Source organism: Puma concolor, chromosome B1 (genome assembly GCF_028749965.1).
Source record: "Puma concolor isolate L17-30 chromosome B1, mPumCon1.1.hap2, whole genome shotgun sequence".
NCBI classification, from domain to species: domain Eukaryota; kingdom Metazoa; phylum Chordata; class Mammalia; order Carnivora; family Felidae; genus Puma; species Puma concolor.
This window is the reverse complement of record NC_141670.1, coordinates 43,590,198-43,616,295: the sequence shown is the minus strand read 5'-3', so window position 1 is coordinate 43,616,295 and position 26,098 is coordinate 43,590,198. Positions and strand designations below refer to the sequence as shown.

General features: G+C 34.2%; 1 protein-coding gene across 8 annotated transcripts in view; it reads left to right on the top strand.

The window, feature by feature from the left end:
- The window catches only part of LOC112858927 (A disintegrin and metallopeptidase domain 3-like), a 160,656-nt gene that overhangs the window by 82,576 nt on the left and 51,982 nt on the right, over positions 1–26,098 (top strand). For 7 of the 8 annotated variants that reach the window (XM_086703646.1, XM_086703644.1, XM_086703648.1 and 4 more), the window contains 6 exons: positions 7,529–7,627; positions 9,224–9,419; positions 9,898–9,988; positions 10,498–10,687; positions 20,514–20,600; positions 24,671–24,785. In XM_086703646.1, coding sequence (XP_086559772.1) covers positions 7,529–7,627; positions 9,224–9,419; positions 9,898–9,988; positions 10,498–10,687; positions 20,514–20,600; positions 24,671–24,785 — 778 coding nt within the window. The remainder of the gene's footprint in view (positions 1–7,528; positions 7,628–9,223; positions 9,420–9,897; positions 9,989–10,497; positions 10,688–20,513; positions 20,601–24,670; positions 24,786–26,098) is intronic. The other variant, XR_015250075.1, reaches the window with a different exon arrangement.

Here is a 26,098-nt window from a genome sequence, read left to right as displayed (position 1 = left end):
AAATTTTAATTCCCAGTATCCTTTGCAGGCATATAGAAATAGAATTAAGTCATGAAAGTTGTTGATTCCTCCAATTAATGTTACTTTGAATGACTGACTTATATTTTGGAAAATACTTACAAAATAATCAGGATTCCCAACCAAAATGAGTATATGAAAATGAATATGCTTCTGTATTTTATTCCAGAAATAGAGAACCACTTCAGTAAGATATTAAATATTGAGGAGACATTTAAAAATGGTTTGGACAACTAGGAGAAAAGAAAACATCCTTTTGATTCTCAAATTTCTCAATGATATACCTTGGCTACCTGTTTTATAAAGTTCTGGCTTCCAGTCCCATGATGGCATTCTGTTCCTAAAGCATAAGTCTTTAAGAGTCAATTTCTAAGTCAGGTATTTAGTCTAGATTTGGGTATTGTGAAAATTTGCTCTCTACTGTAGGCTTTCTCTTTGATACTAGCCTTGGAATTTCCTGTCATGTCATTGATTTTTGCTCCCCCTGCCTGAATTAATATTTAGTTTCCATTCAATCCTCTAGCTGCACTAAATACTATTGACAGTTTTTCAATAAAATATTTAAATTGTGAAGCATAATACACTTTAGTTAATATTGAAATATAAAAATAAAAAAAGAATATCATCTGACTCCTGTAAATTTAAACTTGTTATATAGTGATAAAGGTCTGATATACTTTAATAATACACTAATGTTGCAGTTAGTGTAATTATAACATTATATCTAATTTTGTATAAGGTCTGATATACTTTAATAATACACTAATGTTGCAGTTAGTGTAATTATAACATTATATCTAATTTTGTATAAGGTCTGATATACTTTAATAATACACTAATGTTGCAGTTAGTGTAATTATAACATTATATCTAATTTTGTATAAAATATTATGTGATAATCCAGGTAGTACAAGAGATCAAGAATAAATTATTATTTTATAAATGCACTTGATATATTTACTGTTTTGAAAGAAAGATCCCTGATTACAGCTTCTCTTACAGCATAACACTCAAAACATTCTATATATTATAGTTTTCAGTTTATAGATCTTTCACCTCTTTTGTTAAGTTTATTCCGAAGTAATTTATTCTTTTTGGTGCATTTATAAATGGCATTGTTCTCTAATTTTTCCTTCTGCTACTTTGTGGTTTTGTTATTAGTGTATAGAGATACTACTGGTTTCTGTGTATTAATTTTGTATCCTGCAACTTTACTGAATTAATTTATTACTTCTAGTAGTTTTTTAGGGGAGTCTTTAGAATGTTTTGTGTCTAGTATTATGTTATCTGCAAATAGAGACAGTTCAACTTCTTCTTTACCAATATGGATACCTCTTTTTTCTTTTTCTCGTGTGATTGCTGTGGCTAGGACTTCTAGTACTATGTTGAAAAAAGTGGTAAGAGTGGACATTCTTGTCTTGTGTCTGATCTTAGAAGAAAATCTCTATTTTTCAACATTGAGTATTATGTTGGATGTGGTAAAGGATCTGTACTCTGAAAACTGAAAAACATTCATAAAAGAAATTGAAGATGACACAAACAATGGAAAGATATTCCATGATTATGTATTGGAAGAATTAATATTGCTAAAATGTCCATATTACTTAAAGCAATCTACAGATTCAGTGCAATCCCTATTAAAATACAAACAGCATTTTTCACAGAACTAGAACAAATAGCACTAAAATTTGTATAGAACCATCAAAGACCCTGAATAGTCAAAGTGATCTTGAGAAAGAACAAAGATGGAGGTATCACAATCTCAGATTCCAAGATATCCTACAATTCTGTAGAAATGGCCTTTGGGGACCTCCATCCACTCAAGAGAGACACCAAAGCACATCCCTGTCTGCTGCTGCTAACGTGAGTTGTGCCTCTGGCCTGCCCTGCTTTGGGGGGATCCAACCTAAGACTACCACTCAGCACAAATTTTGCTAACGCTGTGAGTGACTTATTGAGCTACCACCTTGCTCCATGCCCAGCCTCTGTGCTCATGGCCTCACACCGTGCTTAGCCACCACATGACTGTGGTCACCTCAGCAACCACATGCCAGACCCTGGCTGCAGCCACTAACATGCTCCCACAACAGGGGTATAATCAGTGCAGAAGTCTAGACTGAAGGGAAAAGGTACTCAAACACCATAGCAGGACACAAGCAACACATATAGGAGACTCCTCTGAAGTGCCAAGTTCTGGTGAACCAAGGACACTGCACTACAGGACACTACAGGACCTCTTCATAAAGCCACTACTTTCAAGAGCAGAGGATGTAGGTGATTTTCCTAACACACAGACACAGAGAGATAGACAAAATTAGAGGAATTTGTCTCAAATGAAAGAACATGACAAAATCATAGCAGGGGACTTAATTGAAACAAAAAGAAGTAATATGCCTGATAGAGAATTTAATGATTGTAAAGATACTGGGCTTCCAAAAAAAGTGGATGACATCAGTGGTGACTCTGGACAAAGACATAAAAATAACATATCAGAGATGAAGAACTCAATAAATGAAATTTAAAAAGCAATGGAGGGGAACCTGGGTGGCTCAGTCAGTTAAGTGTCCAACCTTGGTTTAGGTCATGATCTCGTGGTTCATGGGTTTGGGCCCAGCATCAGGCTCTTTGCTGACAGCTCAGAGCCTGAAGACTGCTTCGGATTTTGTGTCTTCCCCTCTCTCTGTCCCTCCTCTGTTCATGCTCTGTCTCTGTCTCTCAACAATAAATAAATGTGAAAAAAAATTTTAAAAAGCAGTGGATGAATTAAATAGTAGGCCACAAGAAGGGAAACAGAGATAAATAATATGCCTGATGGAGAATTTAAAGTAATGATACTCACCTGACTTGAGAAAAACATGGAGGACATCAGTGAGACTCTTGACAAATAGATACAAAATAACATATCAGAGATGAATAACTGAATTAATGAAATTAAAAATATAATAGATGTAATAAATATTAGGCTACAGGAAGCAGAGGAATGTATCAGTGATCTGGAGGATAGAGTAATGGAAAGCAATCAAACTGAACAAGGGAGAGACAAATACTGCATTATGAAAATATAATTAGAGAACTCAGTGACTCCATTAAGCATAATCACATTCACATTAGGGATCCCAGAGGGGAGGAGAGGGAATGGGGGCTGAAAATGTATTTGATAAAATAATAGTTGAAAACTTCCCAAATCTGGGGAGAGAGATAGAGATCCAAATTCAGGAGGCACAGAAATCCCCCAGCAAATTCAACCCAAAGAGGCCCACACCAAGGCACATAGTAATTAAAATGGGAAAAAAAATAAGTGATAAAGAATTTTAAAGGTTGTAAATGAAAAGAAAACATTTACATATAATGGAAACTCCACAAGGCTATGAGGTTAACTTCAGCAGAAATTTTTGTAGGCTGTAAGGGACTGGCATGATGTATTCAGAGTGCTGAGGGAAAAATCTGTATCCAAGATGTTCTACCTAGCAAGGCTATCATTCAGAATAGAAGAGATAAAGAGTTTCTCTGACAAAGAAAAACTAAAGGATTTCATAGCTACTAAACTAGCTCTACAAGAGATATTAAAGGGGGCCCTTTGAGTGCAAAGACCATAAGTGATAATATGAAAAGTAAAAAATATAAAAAATATAAAAAATATAAAAAAATATAAAGGTAAAAATATGTGTTTCTGTAAAAAGTAGCCAAGGTTTTCATAAAAGGATATAAAATATGATGCCTAATATCTGAAGTGTGAAAGGGAGAGGAGTAATGAATGAGATCAAAATTAAGCTACCATCAATTTAATATAGACTGCTATATGTAGAAGTTGTTATATATAAACCTTGTAGTAACCACAAATAAAAAAAAAAACAGTAATAGAAATTCTGCAAAAAATAGAATAAGGTATTCAGGTGTATCACTAAAGAAAACCAAAAAACTATGAAAGAGATAAAGAGAAGAAAGGATCAGAGAAAAGCTATCAAAAAATCACAAATCAGATAATAAAATGGCAATAAATATCTATCAAAAGTTACTTGGAATGTGAATGGACTCGAAGCAAAAGACTCATTTCAGACTTAAAGACACCTGCAGATTGAAAGTGAGGAGATAGAGAAACACTAATCAGGGAAATGGATGTCAAAAGAAACCCAGAGTAGCAATACTTACTTAGACAAAATAGACTTTAAAAAAAGTTTAAATTCTAATCAATGTACAGTGTAATATTACTTTTAGATATACAATATAGTGATTCAACAGTTCCATACAGCACCTGGTGCTCATCAAAACAAGTTCAGTTCTTAACCCCATCACCTGTTTAACACGTCTCCCCATGCATCCCCCTTCTAGTAACTATCAGTTTGTTCTCTATAGTTAAGAGTCTGTTTCTTTGTTTGGCTCTCTTTTTCCCCTTTGCTCATTTGTTTCTTAACTTTCACATATGTGTGAAATCATATATTTGTCTTTCTCTGACTTATTTCACTTAGCATAATACTCTTTAGATCCATCCATGTCATTGCAATTGGCAAGATTTCATTCTTTTTTATGGCTGAATAACATTCCATTGTACATACATGTCACATCTTCTTTATCAATTTATAAATCAGCGGACACTTGGGCTGTTTCCATAATTTGGCTATTGTAGTTAATGCTGCTATTGACACTGGGGTGCATGCATTCCTTTGAATGAGTGTTTTGTATTTTGGGAATATATACTCAGTAGTATTTTTGTATTCTTTGGTTAAATACCTAGTAGTGCAATTGCTGGGTCATAGGGTAGTTCTATTTTTAACTATTTGAGGAATCTCCTTACTATTTCCCAGAGTGGCTGAACCTGTTTGCATTCCCACCAACAGTGCAAAGGGTTCCCCTTTCTCAACATCCTCACAAACTGAGAAACAGACTCTTAATTATAGGGAAGAAACAGATGTTTGCCAGAGGAGAGGTAGCTGAGGTAATGAGTTAATTAGGTGACGGGATTAAGGAGTGCACTTGTCATAATGAACACTGTGTGATGTATGAAATCTGAAACTAATATAGCACTGTATGTTAAATATACTGAAACTAAAATTAAAAAAGAAAAAAAAAAGAAAAAAAAAGGCAACCTACTGATTAGGATGAGATATTTGCAAATGAGATGCCTGATAAGGGATTAATATACAAAAAATATATAGAATTTATATGACTCAACATTATTTAAAAATGGGCAGAGAAGTTGAATAGACATTTTTTTCAAAGAAGACATCCAAATGGCCAATGGACACATGAAAAGATGCTCAACATCACTAATCATTAGGGAAATGCAAATCAAAATCACAATGAGATCTCACCTTACACCAGAAAGAATGGGTAACAATCAAAAAGATAAGAAATAAATATTAGAGAGGATGAGGAGAAAGGGTCCCTGTATACTGTTGGTGGAGCCATTAGGGAATGAAGTATGGAGGATCCTCAAAAAATGAAAAATAGAAATTCATATGGTTCAATATTTCCACTACCAATATTTACCCAAAGAAAGCAAAAACACTATTTCAAAAATATACATCCACCCCTACACTTATTGCAACACTATTTACAATAGCCAAGACATGGAAGCTACCTACCGTCAATGGATGAGTGGATAAGGAAAAGTGGTATATATACCATGGTGTGTGTATATATAAATATAAATAAATAAATATATATATATTAATATACACACATTTATATGTGTGTGTGTGTGTGTATATATATATATATGTACCATGCACACACACATACACACACACACACACAATGAGGTATAATGCAGCTGTAGAAAAGGTTGAGATTGTGCCATTTGAGACAACATGGATGTACCTAGATGACAATTTTTAAGTGAAAACAGACTGAGATAGACAAGTAACATACTATTGCACTCATAAGTTGAATCTAAAACAAAACAAACAAACAAACAAAAAAAAAAACCCCACCAAATGAACAAGCAAAAAGCAGAATCAGACCTATAAATACAGAGAACAAACTGATGGTTCCTAGAGAGGTATGAAGGGAATGGTAGGGCAAATGGGTGAATTGGGAGAGGGAGATACAGGCTATGGAATGAATAAGTCACAGGAATAAAGTGCATAGTGTAAGGGATATAGTCATTGATATTGTGAATAACATATAAACTTGTCAAAGCACAAAGTTGTACACCTGAAACTAATATATAATGTGTGAATTATACTAAAAAAACTCAATGTAAAGTGAAAAGAAATGCATACATATATATAACACAAACATTTTACACACATACTATAAACTCACATATTTAGTGGGATCATGGTGGAATAAAGTTTTATCCATAAACTTAAAGAACAAAACCAGAAAAAAAGATGATAGTTCTTAGATTTTATGAGTCGACCATTTCACAATACCACAATATCAAAAAGTTACCAAAAAAAACCCACCCAAACAAAAGTAAGTTGTCATGACAAATTTTAAATGTAGTGATATATGTTGGTGGCTAGGGCTTAATATCATTAATATAATGCTTACAAATAAAGGAAATAAACACATGAATACATCAACATAAATATAGACACAGAAATATTAAATAAATAATAGTGTGCAAGTATGTAAAATTTTCTGTATACTAATAATAAAAATATTAATATTGAAGCAAGTAGAAACACATAGTGATTTGTGACTATCCCCTTTACTAATTTTTAAATATTACTATCAGTCTTGTGACATATCATTATTTTATGCTACAGGAAGAAGGAAATTGAAGTATATTATGAAGAGCCATTAATATTTTTGTGCTCTCTTATCTAATAATTTCTAGAATTAATATTTAATGTAAGGTCTGTGAGTAAAAAAATTACAAACTTTTTTCTTTGAAACATTATTTATGTTAATAAAACGTTGTTATAATTTAGAACCTCTATTCTGTCACATCCATAAGTTATTAAATATTCCAAAGATGATATCTTGAAGAGGTTTGGTAAGATAGAAAAGTACTAATGATACAATGAATGAAAAAAATCTAAGAATTTAGAGTGCATACATTTATATATTCCTATAAGATTGAAAGAAACTGCATTGAGTTTTTTACAGTCAATTCCTTGAGCATGGAAGAATGAATGATTTCATTACCATTGTTTTTCCAATGCTGAAAATATAAGTTTAACTGAAGTGGTGTTAAAAATAAATACAGGGGCGCCTGGGTGGCGCAGTCGGTTAAGCGTCCGACTTCAGCCAGGTCACGATCTCGCGGTCCGTGAGTTCGAGCCCCGCGTCGGGCTCTGGGCTGATGGCTCAGAGCCTGGAGCCTGTTTCTGATTCTGTGTCTCCCTCTCTCTCTGCCCCTCCCCCGTTCATGCTCTGTCTCTCTCTGTCCCAAAAATAAATAAACGTTGAAAAAAAAAATAATAAATAAATAAATAAATACAGAAGTAAAAATCATGCTATGATTGTAATTAACTTAGGGAAATATTTTGTGTATTTTGACAATAAATACAATTACATATTTTATTGAAAATTCCTATTATTTTTTTCTGTTTGCTTTTAGGAATGCGCTCACAAAAAATGCTGTAATCCTGTAAGTTGTACTCTTATTGGAAATGCAGAGTGTGGCAGTGGACCATGCTGTGATAGAAGAACTTGTCTGGTAAGCTTTCAAAATACTACATGATTTCCTTTCATAATTTGTGTTCTTGTGTGTCCATTTTTTAAGCATTTTTTAAGCTTTGTTTTTTTGCACAACTTCAAATATGTAACTTTATGGACCTGATTCATACATAATTGATTTCTAAGTTCAGAAGATGTACTTAGATCTTTTTCAGCCTTCTTAGCTATGCCTTCCATTGCACTGTTTCTAGTCTCTACTCAGGGCCCATCCAGTTATTATTCAATATCAATTCCAGATTATTTGGGTGCTATGAATTTCTCTTGGTCATATCTGAATGTAGCTCTTCATAACCAAGCAACTTATGACAAAAAATTAAAAATAAGGCACCCAACACACAGTTGATGTACAATGTTTGAATAAACAAATAATAATAATAATAATAACAATAAAGCTCTCATTTTGAGAATAGCAGAAAAGGAGTCCATGTAGAGTAGTCAGCAACATATAGCATGTCTACTATTCAAGTTTTATCTTTTCAAGGGACCGCTGGTCCTGGAACTGAATTGAATCCTTAACTTCCTTTGGGAAATTTCCCCTTCACATTCCTTTATAGCCACACCTGAAAGGAGACTCAGTAAGATTTGACTTTTGGGGATTGCTTCATCTTGCCTTTTTTGTGTCACTTTCAGGAGTCAACGACAATCAAAATCTGATTAGAAATTTGCCAGGTTGTCTGTCAGTAAAATCTATCCTAATATAATTCTACTTTGTTCTGTGTGTGTTTTTCACTCTTTATGCTAATAATTAAAGCCACTTGTCCCTTGTCTTCAAGGATGCAAACGTGGTTTCTGCTACTTAGCAATAAACCTTGTTGCTCTTCCCTTCACCAGAGCGCTCACCTTGTCCTTTGTTTCCAAATCAGCATGATTGAACAAATAAGGCTTTTCTACACAGCCCATTGCCCTTTCTCTACAACCCAAAGGGCAGTTCTTTAAAATGGGGACAATTCTTACATTTGGTAGAGACTTTAAAAGGATTAGGTGAAGAAAAACTTGCCATAAAACTTACCATTTGCAGGTGAACAATTTAGTGATATTCAGTACTTTCAGTGTTATGCAACTGCCACCTCTATCTAGTTCCAAAACAAGTTCCTCAATCAAACAGGAGACTCCTGGAGCATTAATAAGCACTTGCTCTCCTTTCTTCCTTCCCCTCAGTCCTGGCTGGACAACACCAATTGGACAGCACCAATTTGTGTTCTGTCTGGAGTAACCTATTCTGGTTATTTCATACGAACCATAGAATATGTGACCTTTTGTGTCTGGATTTCTTCACTTAACATAGTGTTGAATATTCATTCATCTTGTAGCCTATGTATCAGTGTTCCTTTATACGGCTGAAAATATTCCATTGCATGAATATACCACAGTTTATTAATCTATTCATTCATTGATGAACATTTAGGTTTTTTCCAATCTATTTCACTCGCGGTTTCAAGTAAATTCGTAATTTGACTTTAAGTAGTTAAAATGCAATAATAATGGAAATGATAGAAATACACTGTTCTTGTTTAATTTTTTTTACATTTTTTGGTTTACTACTTTAAAAATATATTTGTTTTTCTTTGTCTCATAGATAGCTGAAAGAGGACGTTTATGTAGGAAAATGACAGATCCATGTGATTTTCCAGAATTTTGCAATGGAACATCTGAGGCTTGTGTACCTGATGTGAAATCTGCTGATTTAGAACCATGTAATAATAATACTGCCTATTGCTATGAGGGAATATGCCGAGATCCAGATGTACAGTGTGAAGCATTATTTGGAAAATGTAATAGCTGTATCTTTTTTCTGGGGTTCCTTTTCAAACTGTATTTTTCTACAGTCAGTAAAACATCCTATAGCCATAATAAAGGGTAATGTTTGTTTAAAATCCAAATTTGAAAAAAAATAGTTAATCATTATGACTTTGAACTATATCAAGAGGCAAAATAGGCCTAATAAGTACAGAACAAAAAAAATAGTATATTAATCAAATTTCACGTGATTGACGCAAAGAGGAGTAGAATATTAGAATTGTAGGTAAGAGAGCAAATGACTGCTTTCTTAATCATTTCTGCCTTTGACACAATTTTCCTATTCTCAAGTGGGTAGTTTTTAGTGTTTCTCCTTCTTGTATAGCCAGTAGATGACACTAAAAAATTATAGTAGATGACACTTACTGGGCATTGCTGTTGTCCAGATGTTTCTATATTAATTTACCACTTTTGTTTTTTTAAGATAGTAATTGTAACTATTTATATTTTCAGTTGCTAAAGTTTCTACTTATCTATGTGCACAAGAAGTGAATTTTCACGCAGATCAATTTGGAAACTGTGCCAAACATGGTTGCAATTTTCGGTGTGTATTTAGACTACTATACTTAAAATTTTTTTTTTTAATGTTTATTTACTTTTTACACAGAGAGAGAGATAGATCATGAGTGGGGAGGGGGGTGGAAGTGAGAGGGAGACACAGAATCCAAAACAGGCTCTAGGCTCAGAGGTGTCAGCACAGAGCCTGACGCGGGGCCTGAACCCATGAACCATGAGATCATGACCTGAGTGGAAGTTGGCCGCCCAACTGACTAAGCCACTCAGGTGCTCAAGACTACTATACTTTTTAAAATGCATGTTTGTGTGTGTGTGTGTGTGTGTGCGTGCGCACGCAAAAATAAGTTAATATAAATGAGAGATGAACCTAGTATATACAGATAAATTTATTTGTCATGCTTCATATGTTCTGAATAACTTTGGTGTTATGATCTGAATAACATTTTGAATTATCTTCATGTTCTGAATTGTTAATGATTTAATATATTGTGTTCCTAAGAGACATATGAGCAACCTTTTTTTGCCTTATATTGCCAGGCATATCCTTTGTGGAAAGATAGTTTGTCACTGGACACATTCACAGATAGTACCAGTAAAAACTTTTAATGTTCAATATACTTACCTTGGAGGCCATATATGTTTGTCAGCATATTTGAGAAATGAAACACAATCTTCAGAGTATGATTTTACTCAAGTGCATAATGGCACGATATGTGGTCAAAATAAGGTAAATAAAAATTTTACTTTGTTCCATATACGATGTTTGTGTGTCTGAGTATCTGTGTATGAATGTGTTTGTGCATGAGAAAGAAAAAAAGTGAGAGATATAAGGAAGGATGAGGTCCAACATGGTAGTCTGGGAAGACCCTGAACTCACTTCCTCCCTGGACAAACTGAATCTTCACTGAGATATCAAGCAGTTCCTCCTGGAGAGAGAGACAGAGAGAGAGAGAGGGAGATTTCAAATTTTTCATTTATAAATAATGTTACAAATTTTGGTTACTGTATCATGATCTTAAGATTGGAAGGACAGAATTTCTTTTAGTCAAAGGAATGCTTGCTTCATTATCTGTCATTCTTTTATTATAAGTTTTGCTGTAGATATTTAAACTTGTTTTTTCATACTTAAGAATCTAAGCCTCTTTGTTAGGCCAGGATCTAATCTGCAAAAATTTGTATGAACAAAGAACAAAAAAGAATCAGATAATATGCCAGAAAAGCAAGTCAGAACAACCTAAGAACAACAAAGAAAAGCAAAAAAAAAAAAAAAAAAAAGCCAAGCCAAGAATTTGATCTTTCTGTAATTGACAAGGGGAATAAGTTTGATATACATATCAAGTTTATATATATATATATACACACACACGTACATATATATATATATACACATACATATATACATATATATATATATATATGCATACACACATATACATACATACATATATAAAATTTGGCCTTGCCACAAGACACAATAATAAAACAGAGTTTAAGCTTTATTTTTTCTTAAAAATTTTGAGAAACAGAATAAAAGATTTTTAAATTGGTACCATTAAAAAATTAGTTGACTGGGGTGCCTGGGTGGCTCAGTTGGTTAAGTGTGTGACTCTTGGTTTCAGCTCAGGTCATGATCTCATGATTTGTGGGATTGAGACCTGCACTGGGCTTTGTGCTGACAGTGTGGAGCCTGCTTGGAATTCACCCTCTCCCTCACTCTCTGCCTCTCCCATGCTCACACTCTCTTGCTCTCTTTCAAAATAAATAAATAAAAAGTTTTAAAAACTAGTTGACCAAAGGAAAAAAGTAAACAATTATCTCACATTTTATTAAAATATTTGCATTAAGATATAATATTTTAAGAAATGACAATTCAGAGAAAAATGGAAGTGACTAGTAAACATCTCAGAATGAGAAAAGATATTCTGACATAAAAATGAGGTATTGCAAAGAAAGTTACTAGTACTGACTACATTAAAAATAATATGTCATCCTTTCAAAGATAATCTAAACTGAAAAAATAATTTACAATAAATATGACAGAGCAAATGCATAAATTCATTAACTAATTTAATCTTTCATTAGTACACACTAAAATGGGGTGTGTGTGTGTGTGTGTGTGTGTGTGTGTGGTATAATTTGGTCTTTGTCCCTGGTTTCTGGCATGGAGCATCTAAATCCCCTTAGAATTTCCTGTGTGATAGGAATGTTTTTTGTTATTCATCCCCTCCCAATCAAACCTGAGTTTATGCTAATGAAGTGACTTAGGGTGGGGTTTCTAGACAGGTTCAGGATGGGGTTGGTTACCAGAAAGACCAAATGACTAGAGTTTAAACTTTTAGCCTCACTCACAGACCATCAGGAAGGAAAGTGGTGTGGCTAGAGTTTGAACTTTATAAAAACTTTTGAACATTGAGATTCAGAGACTTTCTAAACTGATGAACAAATCAACTTGCTGCAATGATGAGATGTTTGGAGATGTTATGGAAACTATGACTTCCTCCTTGCCCCTTCACTCCCAATATATCTTGCACTCTATATTTCTTCCATTTAGCTGTTGCTGAGTTGTATCCTTTGTAATAAACTGGTAAACATAAGTAAAGTGTTTTCCTGAGTTCTGTGAGCCAAATGAGCAAATTAGCAAACCTGAGGAGGGGGCCATGGAAATCTCCAATTTATAGCCAGTTGGTCAAAAGTGTGGATGGTGTGGGATTTGCATCTGGTATCTGAAATGGGGGCAGTCTTGTGGCATTGAACCTTTCAAGTTGTGCAATCGGATTTTAACTCCAAATAGTGTCAGAATTGACTTATATGGAATTGTGGGACACCCAGTTGGTATCAGAGAAAACATCACATAATATATATGTATATCACAATATATGTGTATATTATGTATATGTGTGCATGCACACACATGCACACACACACACTGATATAGATCAGTGCAAAAAAAATCTCATGAAATTGAACATATGACTAAGAAACATGAAAAAGTTCTACCTAACTTGTGATTAAGTAAATACAAAGTAAATGAATATGTAACCATTATTTTTGTGTTATTTGGGCATTGAGAATAATATTTGATGGTGAGAAGCATACCTTACTATCATCTTAAACCTAGTATAAATTAGCACCTGCTTTCTGGAAAGTGATTTAGAAATGTGTAAAGAGTTTAATATATTAACATACTTTTTAAGCTATTTTTAATGTAATAATAAATTAATTTTTAGATATAAGAAATATACATTTGTATAGAGCAATTATGATGTGAGTTACAATACAGAATAAAATGAAGACACATTAAACACCCAATTGTAGGTAGGCCAGACAAATTACAGTATACTATATTTATCCAGTGACATTTGTAAATAATTGTTAGTTACATGGATATATATTTCCAATATAGTGAGTGAGAAGTCAGGGAAAAACCTACAAAACATGCATTTGTACTGTTTGGATTGCACATGGAAATTCTGTGGTTTGTGATTTTTACTAAATATTGTTTTTTTGGCTTAAGTTGTCTTGCTGTTCCTTCACAAGCCGAAATTGTAGCAGCCCTGTGACTTTATGTCTTTATAGCTTTACAATGGTAAAAAATGAAATTTTTATAAAGAGTCTTAGAATCATGATATTGTGAGATTGATAGCATTTAAAGGGATTTATAACCTAGGAAGACTAAATAAAAGACACGCAAGACAGCTTCCTCATTGACAATTGCAAAGTAGTGCAAAGCATTACTAGACAGAGAAGATCTACATAATAGAGGGATAAGCCATCCTCATTTATTTTTAAGACTTAATATTGTTATGATGTCAATGTTCTCAAAATCAATTAATGAATATGATACCATCAAAAATCAAACTCCAGATTTTTGTTTTTGGTTTTGCTTTTATTTATTTATTTTTTTGGTGGAGGAGGGGATGCATTGTTGTTGAAAATTGAAAACTGACTTAAAGGTTTATATGAAAATGCAAAGGGCAGAAATACAAAATGGTCACTAATTTTTTAAAAAATTTAAATCCAAGTGCGTTAACATATAGTGTAATAATGGTTTCAGTAGAATTTAGTGATTCATTACTTAAATATAACACCAAGTGCTCTTCCCAATAAGTGTCCTCCTTAATGCCCATCACCCATTTAGCCCATCCCCCTGCCCAACACCCCTCCAACACCCCTCAGTTTGCTCTCTGTCTTTAAACGCCTTTTATGGTTTGCCTCCCTCTCTGTTTTTATCCTACTTTTCCTTCTGTTCTCCTATATTCATCCGTTTTTTTTCTTAAATTCCACATATGAGTGTAATCATATGATATTTGTCTTTCTTTGGTTAATTTTCCTTTGCATAATACATACTAGTTACGGGACGCCTGGGTGGCTCAGTCAGTTAAGCGGCTGACTTCGGCTCAGGTCATGATCTCGCGGTCTGTGAGTTCGAGCCCTGCGTCGGGCTCTGTGCTGACAGCTCAGAGCCTGCAGCCTGTTTCAATTCTGTGTCTCCCTCTCTCTGACCCTCCCCCATTCATGCTCTGTCTCTCTGTGTGTCAAAAATAAATAAACGTTAAAAAAAAATTAAAAAAAAATACGTTCTAGTTCCATCCACATTATTGCAAAAGGCAAGATTTCATTCTTTTTTTTTTTTTTTCAACGTTTTTTATTTATTTTTGGGACAGAGAGAGACAGAGCATGAACGGGGGAGGGGCAGAGAGAGAGGGAGACACAGAATCGGAAACAGGCTCCAGGCTCCGAGCCATCAGCCCAGAGCCTGACGCGGGGCTCGAACTCACCGACCGCGAGATCGTGACCTGGCTGAAGTCGGAGGCTTAACCGACTGCGCCACCCAGGCGCCCCAAGATTTCATTCTTTTTGATCACCGAGTAATATACCACTGTATGTATATACACCGTATCTTCTTTATCCATTCAGAAGAATAAACCTGGACCACTTTCTTATACCATACACAAAAATAAACTCAAAATGGATGAAAGACCTAAATGTAAGACAGGAAACCATCAAAACCCTAGAGGAAACAGGCAACAAACACTTTGGCCTCAGTCACAGTGACTTCTTACTAAATATGTCTCTGGAGGCAAGGGAAACAAAAGCAAAAATGAACTACAGGAACCTCATCAAAATAAAAAACTTCCGCACAGTGAAGGAAACAATCAACAAAAAAAGCCAACCGGTGGAATGGGAGAAGATATTTGCAAATGACATGTGGGATAAAGGGTTAGTATCCAAAATCTATAAAGAACTTACCAAACTCAATACCCAAATAACAAATTGTCAATGTAATTTTATTTAAAAAAATTTTTTTTTCAACGTTTATTTATTTTTGGACAGAGAGAGACAGAGCATGAACAGGGGAGGGGCAGAGAGAGAGCGAGACACAGAATCAGAAACAGGCCCCAGGCTCTGAGCCATCAGCCCAGAGCCTGACGCGGGCTCGAACTCACGGACCGGAGATCGTGACCTGGCTGAAGTCGGACGCTTAACCAACTGCGCCACCCAGGCGCCCCCTTTTCTTTTTAATTTTTTTTTTCAACGTTTATTTATTTTTGGGACAGAGAGAGACAGAGCATGAACGGGGGAGGGGCAGAGAGAGAGGGAGACACAAAATCGGAATCAACGTAATTTTAAAGAAGAAAATGGAAACTGGAAATTCATACTACCAAATATCAAGATTTATTGTAAAGTTAAAACAATTAAAGCATTGCAATATTGGTATGATGATAAACTGACTTCTAGACTAAAATAGAAAATATTATTTCAGAGGAACTGCAGATCAAAATGTTTTAATAAATACCTCAGAGAAAGCTTAGGGTCTGATATACTCAAAGATTTCTTAAATGCTACAAAATGAGTTAAATATAAAGGAAAATATTGATAAATGTATTATGTGATGATTAAAAATTACAGGTAGAGATTTGGGGTTCCAGAATGATGTACTATACATACTTTCCTATTGTGTACAGTTAAAAACAGTTTTATATGTAAAGCTAACATAATACTGTGAAAGCTGAAGAGAGAAAGGCAAGACTAGGTAGGGACTTTGGAACCCAAGGAACAACACAGCAGTGAGTTTCCTTTCATTTTTGCCTCATATATCGCAACCTGGGTGTCAGAAAAGCTAGCAACTCGGAAGTGCCAAATGGAACTGACAAAAAAGAGTCATCAAGGAAAGCCTGACTTCTTTATCCAAAGGGGCAGTCAAGAAAACAGTATACTTTTAAATAATAACTGCTCTACTTCAACCACACAACATAGAAAGAATTGTGGTCATACCTTCACTCTAACCAGGGTGGTATGAGCAGAAGCCTACTGGTGTCTGTCTTTCCCTGACCCTTGTAGTAATTAGGAGGCCCTCTCATCTCAGGTGATATCTCTTGTCCCTTGTCTAGAACTCTAACAGAGAACTGCTAAAACAGGTTTAAACAGGATTCAGAATCGCATAATATTCAAAATATCTAGGTTTCAATAAAAAATCAGTCTTAATACCAAGAACCAAGAAAATCTCAATTTGAAAGAGAAAAAAACACTAACATCATAACACCAAGATTACACCAATATACTTTAAAGAATGTAAAGCAGCCATCATTAGCATATTTCAAGAGCAATTACAAACATGCTCTTGAAACTACTAATGGAACGATAGAAAGTTCCAGCACACACAGAGAAGATATAAAAAAGAACCAACTGGAAATTTTAGAAATAAAAAAAAAATTATAGGGGCACCTGGGTGGCTCAGTCGGTTAAGTATATGACTCTTGGTTTCAGCTCAGGTCATGATCTCACAGTTTTGTTAGTTTGAGCCCCGCATTGAACTGTGCTGACAGAGCAGAGCCTGCTTGGGATTCTCTCTCTCTCCCTCTCTATCTGTCCCTCCCCCACTCACAAATGTTTCTGTCTCTCTCAAAATAAATAAATAAACTTAAAAAATAATAATTTATAAAACTCGGTGATGGGCTCAGGAGCAGAATGAAGGTGGCAGGTTAAAGAATCAGTAAAGCTGAGGATAGAACCATAGAAAATACCCAATCTGAATAACAGAAAGTACACTGAAAAAACAATGAATAGAGCCTCAGGGATGTGTGAGATTATAGCAAAAGATACAATATCCATGATATTGTCATTCTAGAAGAATAAGAGAAAGAATTTAAGAATGGAAAAGTATATGAGGAAATAATGCCTGGAAAGTTTCCAGATTTGCCAAAAGGCATAAGCCTAAAAATGCAAGAAGCAGAAAGAATGTCATATAGGATGAACCTAGTAAAATTCACAGTTGGATACAGCATAATTAAATTTATGAAAATTAAGACAAAGAATCTTAAAAGTGGTGAGAGTGAAACAACATCTTACCTTCAGGGAAAATACAATTACAATGACAAGAACTGAAATGAGACCATATGGGAACTAGATATACAAATGCCACAGATTACTGTGCTGATTTGTCCCACCAGCCGTATGACTGCTTAAAGCTTTACAGATCAATTCACTCATCTCTCCAGCAGTGATTGTCTCCTGGGAAAGTCTGATCATTAGCCTATGCCCAACTGGCCAATGTCCCCATGTGGGGAAAACAAAGAAAGGAGTGAGGGAGGAAGGAAATGGAAGGAAGGGAAGTGAAGGGAAGGGGGGAAGTGAGGGAGGAAGAAAGTTTCTCCCTATTTGGTTCAGTAGGAGCTTTAAACTGGCATGACTTTTTACTCTCACACTATTGCTAATAAAAAAAAAAAAAACAAAAACTAATTGGCAGCCTTTTCCATGTGACAGGGGTTTGTCACATGACAGTCTTCATTGTGGAAACTGGCTTTTAGGCCATGATACTGCATTGGATGGCACTCTTCTAGAGGACAAACCATTTGAAAAGCCCCAATTCTGTAGTCACCATTAATTCAGTTGCTTTAGAAAACAAAATACCTTTCTAAACTTTCTCCTTAAGGATAAAAGTGTTGTGTCGACTAAATTTTGTAACTGAGAGAAAGGAGAGGTGAGTAGTGAATATGAAAGCTAACTACTTCTGTGGTTTTGAGGACAGATTTCCATTGATAATTCTGCATTTTAGCCACCCTTCCCTACCTGCCTTTTTGACTCTTCTTCCTCTGCTTTTCCTTCTTACTCAGGCTGCAGTTCCTCCAGAGCATTCAAGGTTGATCAACCAGGGTCTCTCCTTTACCATTGTATTTGATGATGTTGCTTCCTCGCCTCATTTTATCCACCAGGGCCTTCATTTTATTTCAAAATCCCAGGAAGGTCTTAAATCTTTTATCTTCAAATTGCCTCTTTCTGATACTCCTTTACTCACATTAATTAGGAAAAGGGGAGCTGTTGTGAGTGAATTTGATGTGGAGTTTTTCTGTGGTTATTTTAAAAATTCATCCAAGATATACTTTATTTTATGTGTTACTTTTCCTTGTTCAGTTGATTTCAGAGTGGTTGGAAAGGAAAGACTTCTTTATCTTACTCTCACTAAATGTGGGTCCTTTGTAAAAATTATCTTGATAGATAAAAAGAAAGAGGGAGAGGAGGGAGACTTTATTTATTAACATCTAATAGAAAGTACATCTGGAAGAAAAGTACATCTTCCTTATTAATCATTATGAAATTTTAAATAAAACACTCATATATTGAATACTGTTATATACTGGGTGAAGAGTATACTGCATGGAGATAGGCATATTCCAGCAATGTAAGTTTGCTTAATATTGGATATGACAGAAAGCCTTCTGATTTTTTTATTTATAAGGCTTAGAACAGGAGAAGTGATTCTAGTTCACGTACATAGGCCAGGGAAGATGAACATATCTCAGCACATTCATTTCAAACTTGAAAAGGGATGTGTTTGGGACATTTAAATGTCCAAAACTAGATAAGCTAATCAATGAATTGATGATTAAAATTAACTCCCTTTTTCCAACCTGGGACTCTACAAAGATATGCTTATATAATCCAGGCATTTCTCTTTAGGAAATATGTATTTTCTTATATTGTTTTTTCTTTTCTTTGAAACATGGTATGGCTGCTTCTGGGACACTTTTTGTGTCTCCTGTTCAAAGAAGGAAGTCTTATATATTAATTTATATTCAAAACATCATCTCAACCATTGCCCAGGCCTGGCTACTTTTGTAGCGTCTCTTGTTTTTGCTGTCATGACAAAAGAGCCAGCTGCAAATTGATCCGTTACTTGAAGGAAATTGTATCAGAAGCATGGGTCTTAACTTTTCCTGACTTTTCCCCCTAAAGACAACCCAATGAAATATGACTAGTTATTATTGCCTCAATGGCAATGTTTAAGGAGCACTAGAATGAAAATGATTTTGTGCACAGGTAATGCTGGTTTGTACAAAATTTTGTTATTCTTGCTGGCTTCATCAGAGCACTTCCAGTTACTGAAAAACTGATATTCTATCCTTTATGATTGGTTAATGGTGATAGAAAATAATGATTTTTAAGACTATTCATCATACAATGTATATTCTATCAGATAACCTGAGAAAAGCTGACAGATAATTTTTACTGACTTCCCTAAAGATATTAAAATTAAATTAAAATTTGGATAGAGGAATAAGCACTTAAAGTCCACATGCAAATGAGGTAAATAAACAAATAATTTAAAAAGTATCTTGTGTTTAGTGAGCATTTACTATGTGTGTCCAACAAATTATTTCATCCTTATAACCTACATTTGAATAAATTTGGGTTATCAATTGCTGTTCCAAATTCAAAGTTGGATAAGCTAAAGCACGGAGGGATTAAATAACTTTCTCTAGAACACGGTGCGAATGTAAAAGACAGATATTGTCATTAAAGTTGAAAATAAATATAAAAATTATAAGAACACTGATATTTAGCATTGATCAATATGAGGCTCTGTGACTAAAGTAGTTCCTGCACTGAGTATTGGCTCTATCAATAACTTATGCATGTCCCCAAAACAGCACATTTATTTTTTCAAATATAAAATGAGGATGGGGCCCCTGGTTGACTCAGTTGGTTAAGCATCCAACTTCAGCTCAGGTCATGATCTCGCGGTTTGTGGGTTCCAGCCTGGCATCAGGCTCTATGCTCTCGGAGCCTGGAGCCTGCTTCAGATTCTGTGTCTCTCTGTCTCTGTGCCCCTACCCCGCTTGTGCTCTCTCTTTCAAAAATAAATAAGTAAACATTTTAAATGAGGATAAAAACATCTCTTTCACGGGGTCAATCTGAGTATATACTATTAAAATGCATAGAAATGCCAGATCCTAGCTCATTACAAATAGTACAAATTGGCTGTTTTTGTTCTTACACCAATTAGTATCAATAAACTCACAGCTGTGCTCCCTCATGGGGAAAATAGAATCTCATTCTCAAAATGTTATGTGTAGTAATTATATGCCATTTGGACTCCCAGCTTCTTTTATTAGAAGAAGTAGATGTCATGAAATCCAGAGTGGTGTGTGCGTGCGTGCTGTGTGTGTGTGCATGTGTATCTGTATCTATCTTCTGCATCTAATTTCTGTATCAAGTACAATTGCTCAACTCTTGATTTTAAATATTTTCTGTTGGTCGTTTTAACATTTCAGTATTGTTATAAAGGATTCTGTAGAGAAAGAAGTGAGAACCCAGTAAAAACAAATTGTGACTCAGTAAAAAATTGCAGTGGACATGGGGTATGTAATAGTTTCTCTATTTTTATATATAGTGTTTAAAATCCATTAGTGGCATTTTCCACTAATGGTTAAGAATTATTTGATATGGAAATTTCTTTTAGAAACTTGCAGTTAAATTAGGAAATGGAATCCACTACTTATACTTATGTACATGATTTATGTGTTAAGATTATTAAAGGCCTCATGGGCTAATAAGCTTTGAACTTTGTACAAAAATGCAAAATGAAACAGTCTGTTATTATGTTAGATTAAGAGTGTGAAATTTTGGAAATGGGCTTGTTGAAGGCTACAAATATACTTTTATACATGCTTATATAAATTTTGCTTACAATTGAATGTATGTGTACTGATATATATGTAAACACACACTTAATATACTTATATTACATGTATTACACATATTTTTGTGAGAGCAGTTTCTTGTCCACTCAGATCTCTTTTATTCCTTAGCGGCTTCAATTTATTTCCTTGTATGTTTCCTCCATACTATATTTGAAAATTCATTTACTGATGGACTTTTAGATAATGTTAAATTTTTACTTGACTAATGTTGTTAATGGCACAATGAACATTGTTGTACACTCACCTTTGCACAATTATCTGATTTCTTAAATTGGTAGCAATGAAATCAGATGGGTCAAACTTATGCAGCATTTACATTTTCAGAAATATTTTGTTTTTAAGAAATATTGTACCAGTTTTGCTCTCACCTATCATGGATGAAAATGTGCATTTTCTGAAATTCTGGCCAGACTAGCTTCTCAGGTTTTTTAATCTCTTCTCACACGCTAAACTATTGTTAATTCACATTTAGTTAATAAATAAAGTCGTTAAGCATGTATGTGTGGTCATATTTGCCATTTATATTTCTCTATTTGTCCATTCACTGTGAAATTATCTATTAGGGTATAGAAATTTTGTAAATTTTGTAAATTTTTCCAAGCCGGCATTTGGCTTTAACTCTGTGGCTAGTGTCTCCTTGCCATGTCAATGCTTCATATTTTATATAATAATCCAGGAAAAAAGTGACCTAGCTGTGTGACAAGTATCAAAATTTTCTCCCAAATCACTTACATGTCCTATTATTAACAGTTTCTTTTCTGTTTCTTTCCTTTCTTACTTAAAGTTTAATTTTTGCATGAACCTATTTCTAGATTCTCGGTTCTGCTTTTGACCCCTGTTTTTTCTTTTCTTTTCTTTAAACTTAAATTTTAGTTAACATACAGTGCAATATTGGCTTCAGTAGAATTCAGTGATTCGTCACTTATGTACAACCCCGCTGCTCATAAAAACAAGTGCTCTCCTTAGTACCCATCACCCATCTCCCATCCACCTGTCTCTCTCAATCCATAGTTTGTTCTCTATCATTTAGAGTCTCTTGTGGTTTGTTTCCCCCTCTTCTCTTTTTTTTACTCCCTTCCCGTATGTTTGTCTGCTTTGTTTCTTAAATTCCACAATGAGTGAAGCCATATTGTATTTGTCCTTCTCTGATTGACTAATTTCACTTAGCATTATACATTCTAGCTCCATCTGTATCATTGCAAATGGCAACATTTCATTCTTCTTGATGGCTGAGTAATATTCCATTGTATATGGACAAGTCGATGGACATTTGGGCTCTCTCCAAAGTTTGGCTATTGTTGATAATGCTGCTATGCTATGAACACTGGAGTGCAGGGGAACCTAGGTGGCTCAGTCGGTTTAGCATCTGACCTCAGCTCAGGTCATGATCTTACAGTTTGTGGGCTTAAGCCCCATATTGGGCTCTGCTCTCACAGAGCAGAGTCTGCTTCAGATTCTGTCTCCCTCTCTTTCTCTGCCTCTCCATGTTCATGCTCTCTCTCTCTCTAAATAATAAAACAAACATAAAAAACATTGGGGTTCATGCACCTCCTCAATCTGTATTTTTGTATCCTTTGGGTAAATATCTACTAGTGCAATTTCTGGGTCATAGAGTAGTTCTGCTTTTAACTTTTTGAGGAACCTTCATATTGTTTTCCAGAGTGGCTGCACCAGTTTGCATTCCCACCAACAGTGTAAAAGTGTTCTGCTTTTTCCGCATCCTCACCAACACTTGCTATTTCTTGTGTTGTTAATTTTAGCCATTCTGACAGGTGTGAGGTGGTATTTCATCATGGTTTTGATTTATATTTCCCTGATGATGAGTGATGCTGGGCATCTTTTCATGTGTCTGTTGACCATCTGTATGTCTTTGGAAGAGTGTCTATTCATGTCTTCTGCCCATTTCTTAACTGGATTATTTCTTTTCTGGGTGTTGAGTTTGATAAGTTCTTTATAGATTTTCGATACTAACCCTCATCTGATATGTAATTTGCAAATATCTTCTCCAACTCTGTAGGCTGCCTTTTAGTTTTGTTGATTGTTTCCTTTGCTGTGCACAAGCTTTTTATTTGAAGTCCCAATAGTTCATGTTCATTTTTGTTTCCCTTGCCTTTGGTGAAGCATCTAGTAAGAAATTGCTCCAACCAAGGTCAAAGAGGTTTCAAAATCCTTTAGGATTTTGATGGTTTCCTGTTTCACATTTAGGTCTTTCATCCATTTTGAATTTGTTTTGTGTATGGTGTAAGAAAGTGTTGCCCAGTTTCATTCTTCTGCATTTAGCTGTCTGATTTCCCAATACCATTTGCTGAAGAGACTTTTTCCATTGAATATACTTTTACTATTTTGTCAAAGATTAGTTGGCAATCTAGTTGTCATATAATTGCGGGTCAATTTCTGGGTTTTCTATTCTGTTCCATTGATCTATACGTCTGTTTTTGGTGCCACTACCATTGTGTCCTGATGGCTACAGTTTTGTAATATAGCTTGAAATCTTGAATTGTGATGCCTCCAGTTTTGTTTTTCTTTTTCAGGATTGCTTTGACTATTTGGAGTCTTTTGTGGTTCCATACAAATTTTAGGATTGTTTGTTTTAGCTCCATGAAAAATGCTGGTGTTATTTTGATAGGGATTACATTAAATGTGTAGATTGCTTTGGGTAGTATAGATATTTTAACAATGTTTGTTCTTCCAGTACACAAGCATGGAATACTTTTCCATTTCTTTGTGTCCTCTTCAATTTCTTTCACAAGTGTTCTATAGTTTTTAGAGTATAGATCTTTTACCTCTTTAGTTAGACTTATTCCTAGGTGTCTTATTGTTTTTTGGTACAATTGCAAATGGGATTGATTCCTTGATTTCTCTTTCTGCTTCTTTGCTATTGGTGTATAGAAATGCAACAGATTTATGCACGGTGATTTTCTATCCTGTGACTGCTGAATTTGTGTACTTGTTATAGCAATTTTTTGGTGGAATCATTCAGGTTTTCTACATAGAGTATCATGTTGTCTGCAAATAGTGAAAGTTTGACTTCTTCCTTGCAGATTTGTATGCCTTTATTTCTTTCTGTTGTCAATTGCTGAGGCTAACCCTTCCAGTCCTATGTTAAACAGTAATGGTGAGAGTGACATCCTTGTCTTGTTCCTGACACTACGGGAAAGGCTGTCAGTTTTTTTCCCAATTGACGATGATATTAGCTGTGACCCTTTCGATTCATCCACGAGATCACCTTTATAGATATTTTCTAGCCTTCCTATTTCTAACAAATACATTTGTATCTATTTCTGGTTAAGCATGCTTTTTCCTCTTTGTTTTCCCCCATCATTTTGGTAAAAGTTCCCTCTTGTCACAGGTATTTTTGTTTAATCGAACACAATTCATATTATATGTCAACTCCCACCATTTTATAATTTCTAGCTTTACAATTTCTATAGTTTTTTAGAAGAATGCATTTCAGTTGTATCATAATGTTACCTATTTTTATTTAAAAACACAAGTGACTAATAAATGGAAATATCTATGACATTGAAAAGATATTGCATTGACATTTTTTATGTTAGATTTTATTTTAAAAATTACTTTCTGCATGAAAATACCATTAAAACTACCTATAATATATGAAATTATCATATTTTAATAACATATTATCTAACAGACACAAATAATGCACTTAATTTTTATCTTGTACATAAAATGTTCTCTTTTTTTTGTTTGTTTGGTTTTGATTTTAGGTTTGCAATAATAGGTTTAATTGTCACTGTGATGTTGGATATTCTCCTCCAAATTGTTATCTAAAACCATCATCACCAGGAGGAAGTTATAATGATGGGTATTGGTTTCCAGAGGGTTAGTATCTAGACGAGTGTGCTTCAGTAGAGCTTTATGTACTTATAGAAATGGTCTCCACTGATTATGTGGCTATTGAGTAACTGACATGTGGATAGTGCAACTAAAGAACTATAATTTCCATTTTATTTTACTTTATTTACTTTATTTAACTTAAATTTAAGTAGCCGCTTGTGGCTAGTGGCAACTATAACAGTACAGCTTTAGATCATGTTGTCAATGAAAATTTGTATATACTTTTTAGTTCCAATCAAGGAGTGAGCATGCTAATAGCCCTTTAATTTTAACCATGGTTCCCAAAACATTTCTGTTTATACGGCAGAGTTTTCTAGATAGGTATGGTTAAAGTACAGAACAGGTGATAGTTTTATTATGTATTTATATATTCCAAGGATGTTAACTATTGTGATGTGCTAATTCACAAATGAGTTTGCATCTTTAGTTAACCATACTATTGAAAGGTAAAGATAATAAAATCTATATCCATAGTATATGGATAGTAAATGGTATGAAACATTTTAAAATTTATTTGGTGAAACTTCATGAACAAATAAAGCATATTTGTTTTTTCTAAATTTTAAAATGTAAAAATCTCATAACAGTATAATTCCATTAATGTCTTTCCATCATTTGCACTTTTGTAATTATATATATATATATATATATATATATGTGTGTGTGTGTGTGTGTGTGTTGTTAACCTGACAATACATTATTATATTTGCTTAAGTAGCTAATAGAATGTTAAAGATTTCTTTAATATAAATATTTACATTTACTCATCCATTTACTGTTTTCAGGGGGCTTTTTAACTCCTCCAGTACATTCAGATTTCCATGTGCATCATATTTTTTCACACTGAAAAACTTCCTTTTGTGTTTCTTTTTATTTGTACCTTGCAGTGACCAATGGCCTTGGTTTTTATCTTCAAAATGTTTTTATAAAAATGTCTAAAATTGTGAAGTGTATTTTCACTGAAAGTAGAATTCTACATTGGGAATTTTTACTTTCAGTAGTTCAAAGATGTAACCCATTTGTATCCTGGCTTACATTTTCAGATGAGAATACAGTATCTATTGTATCATTCATCCCAATAATATGTTTCTTTTATTCTTTGTCTGAGTCTCAGACATATTTTATATATTTGATTTTCAACAGTTTCACTATGGTTTACCAATATGTGTTTCTCTTTGAATTTATCCTGCTTTGATTGGCGGAGATTCTTAAATCTATACATTGATATATTTTTGAAAATTTTGAAAAAAAATAAGCCATCAGCTCTTAATATTTTGTTTTTATTAAGCATATGTGGT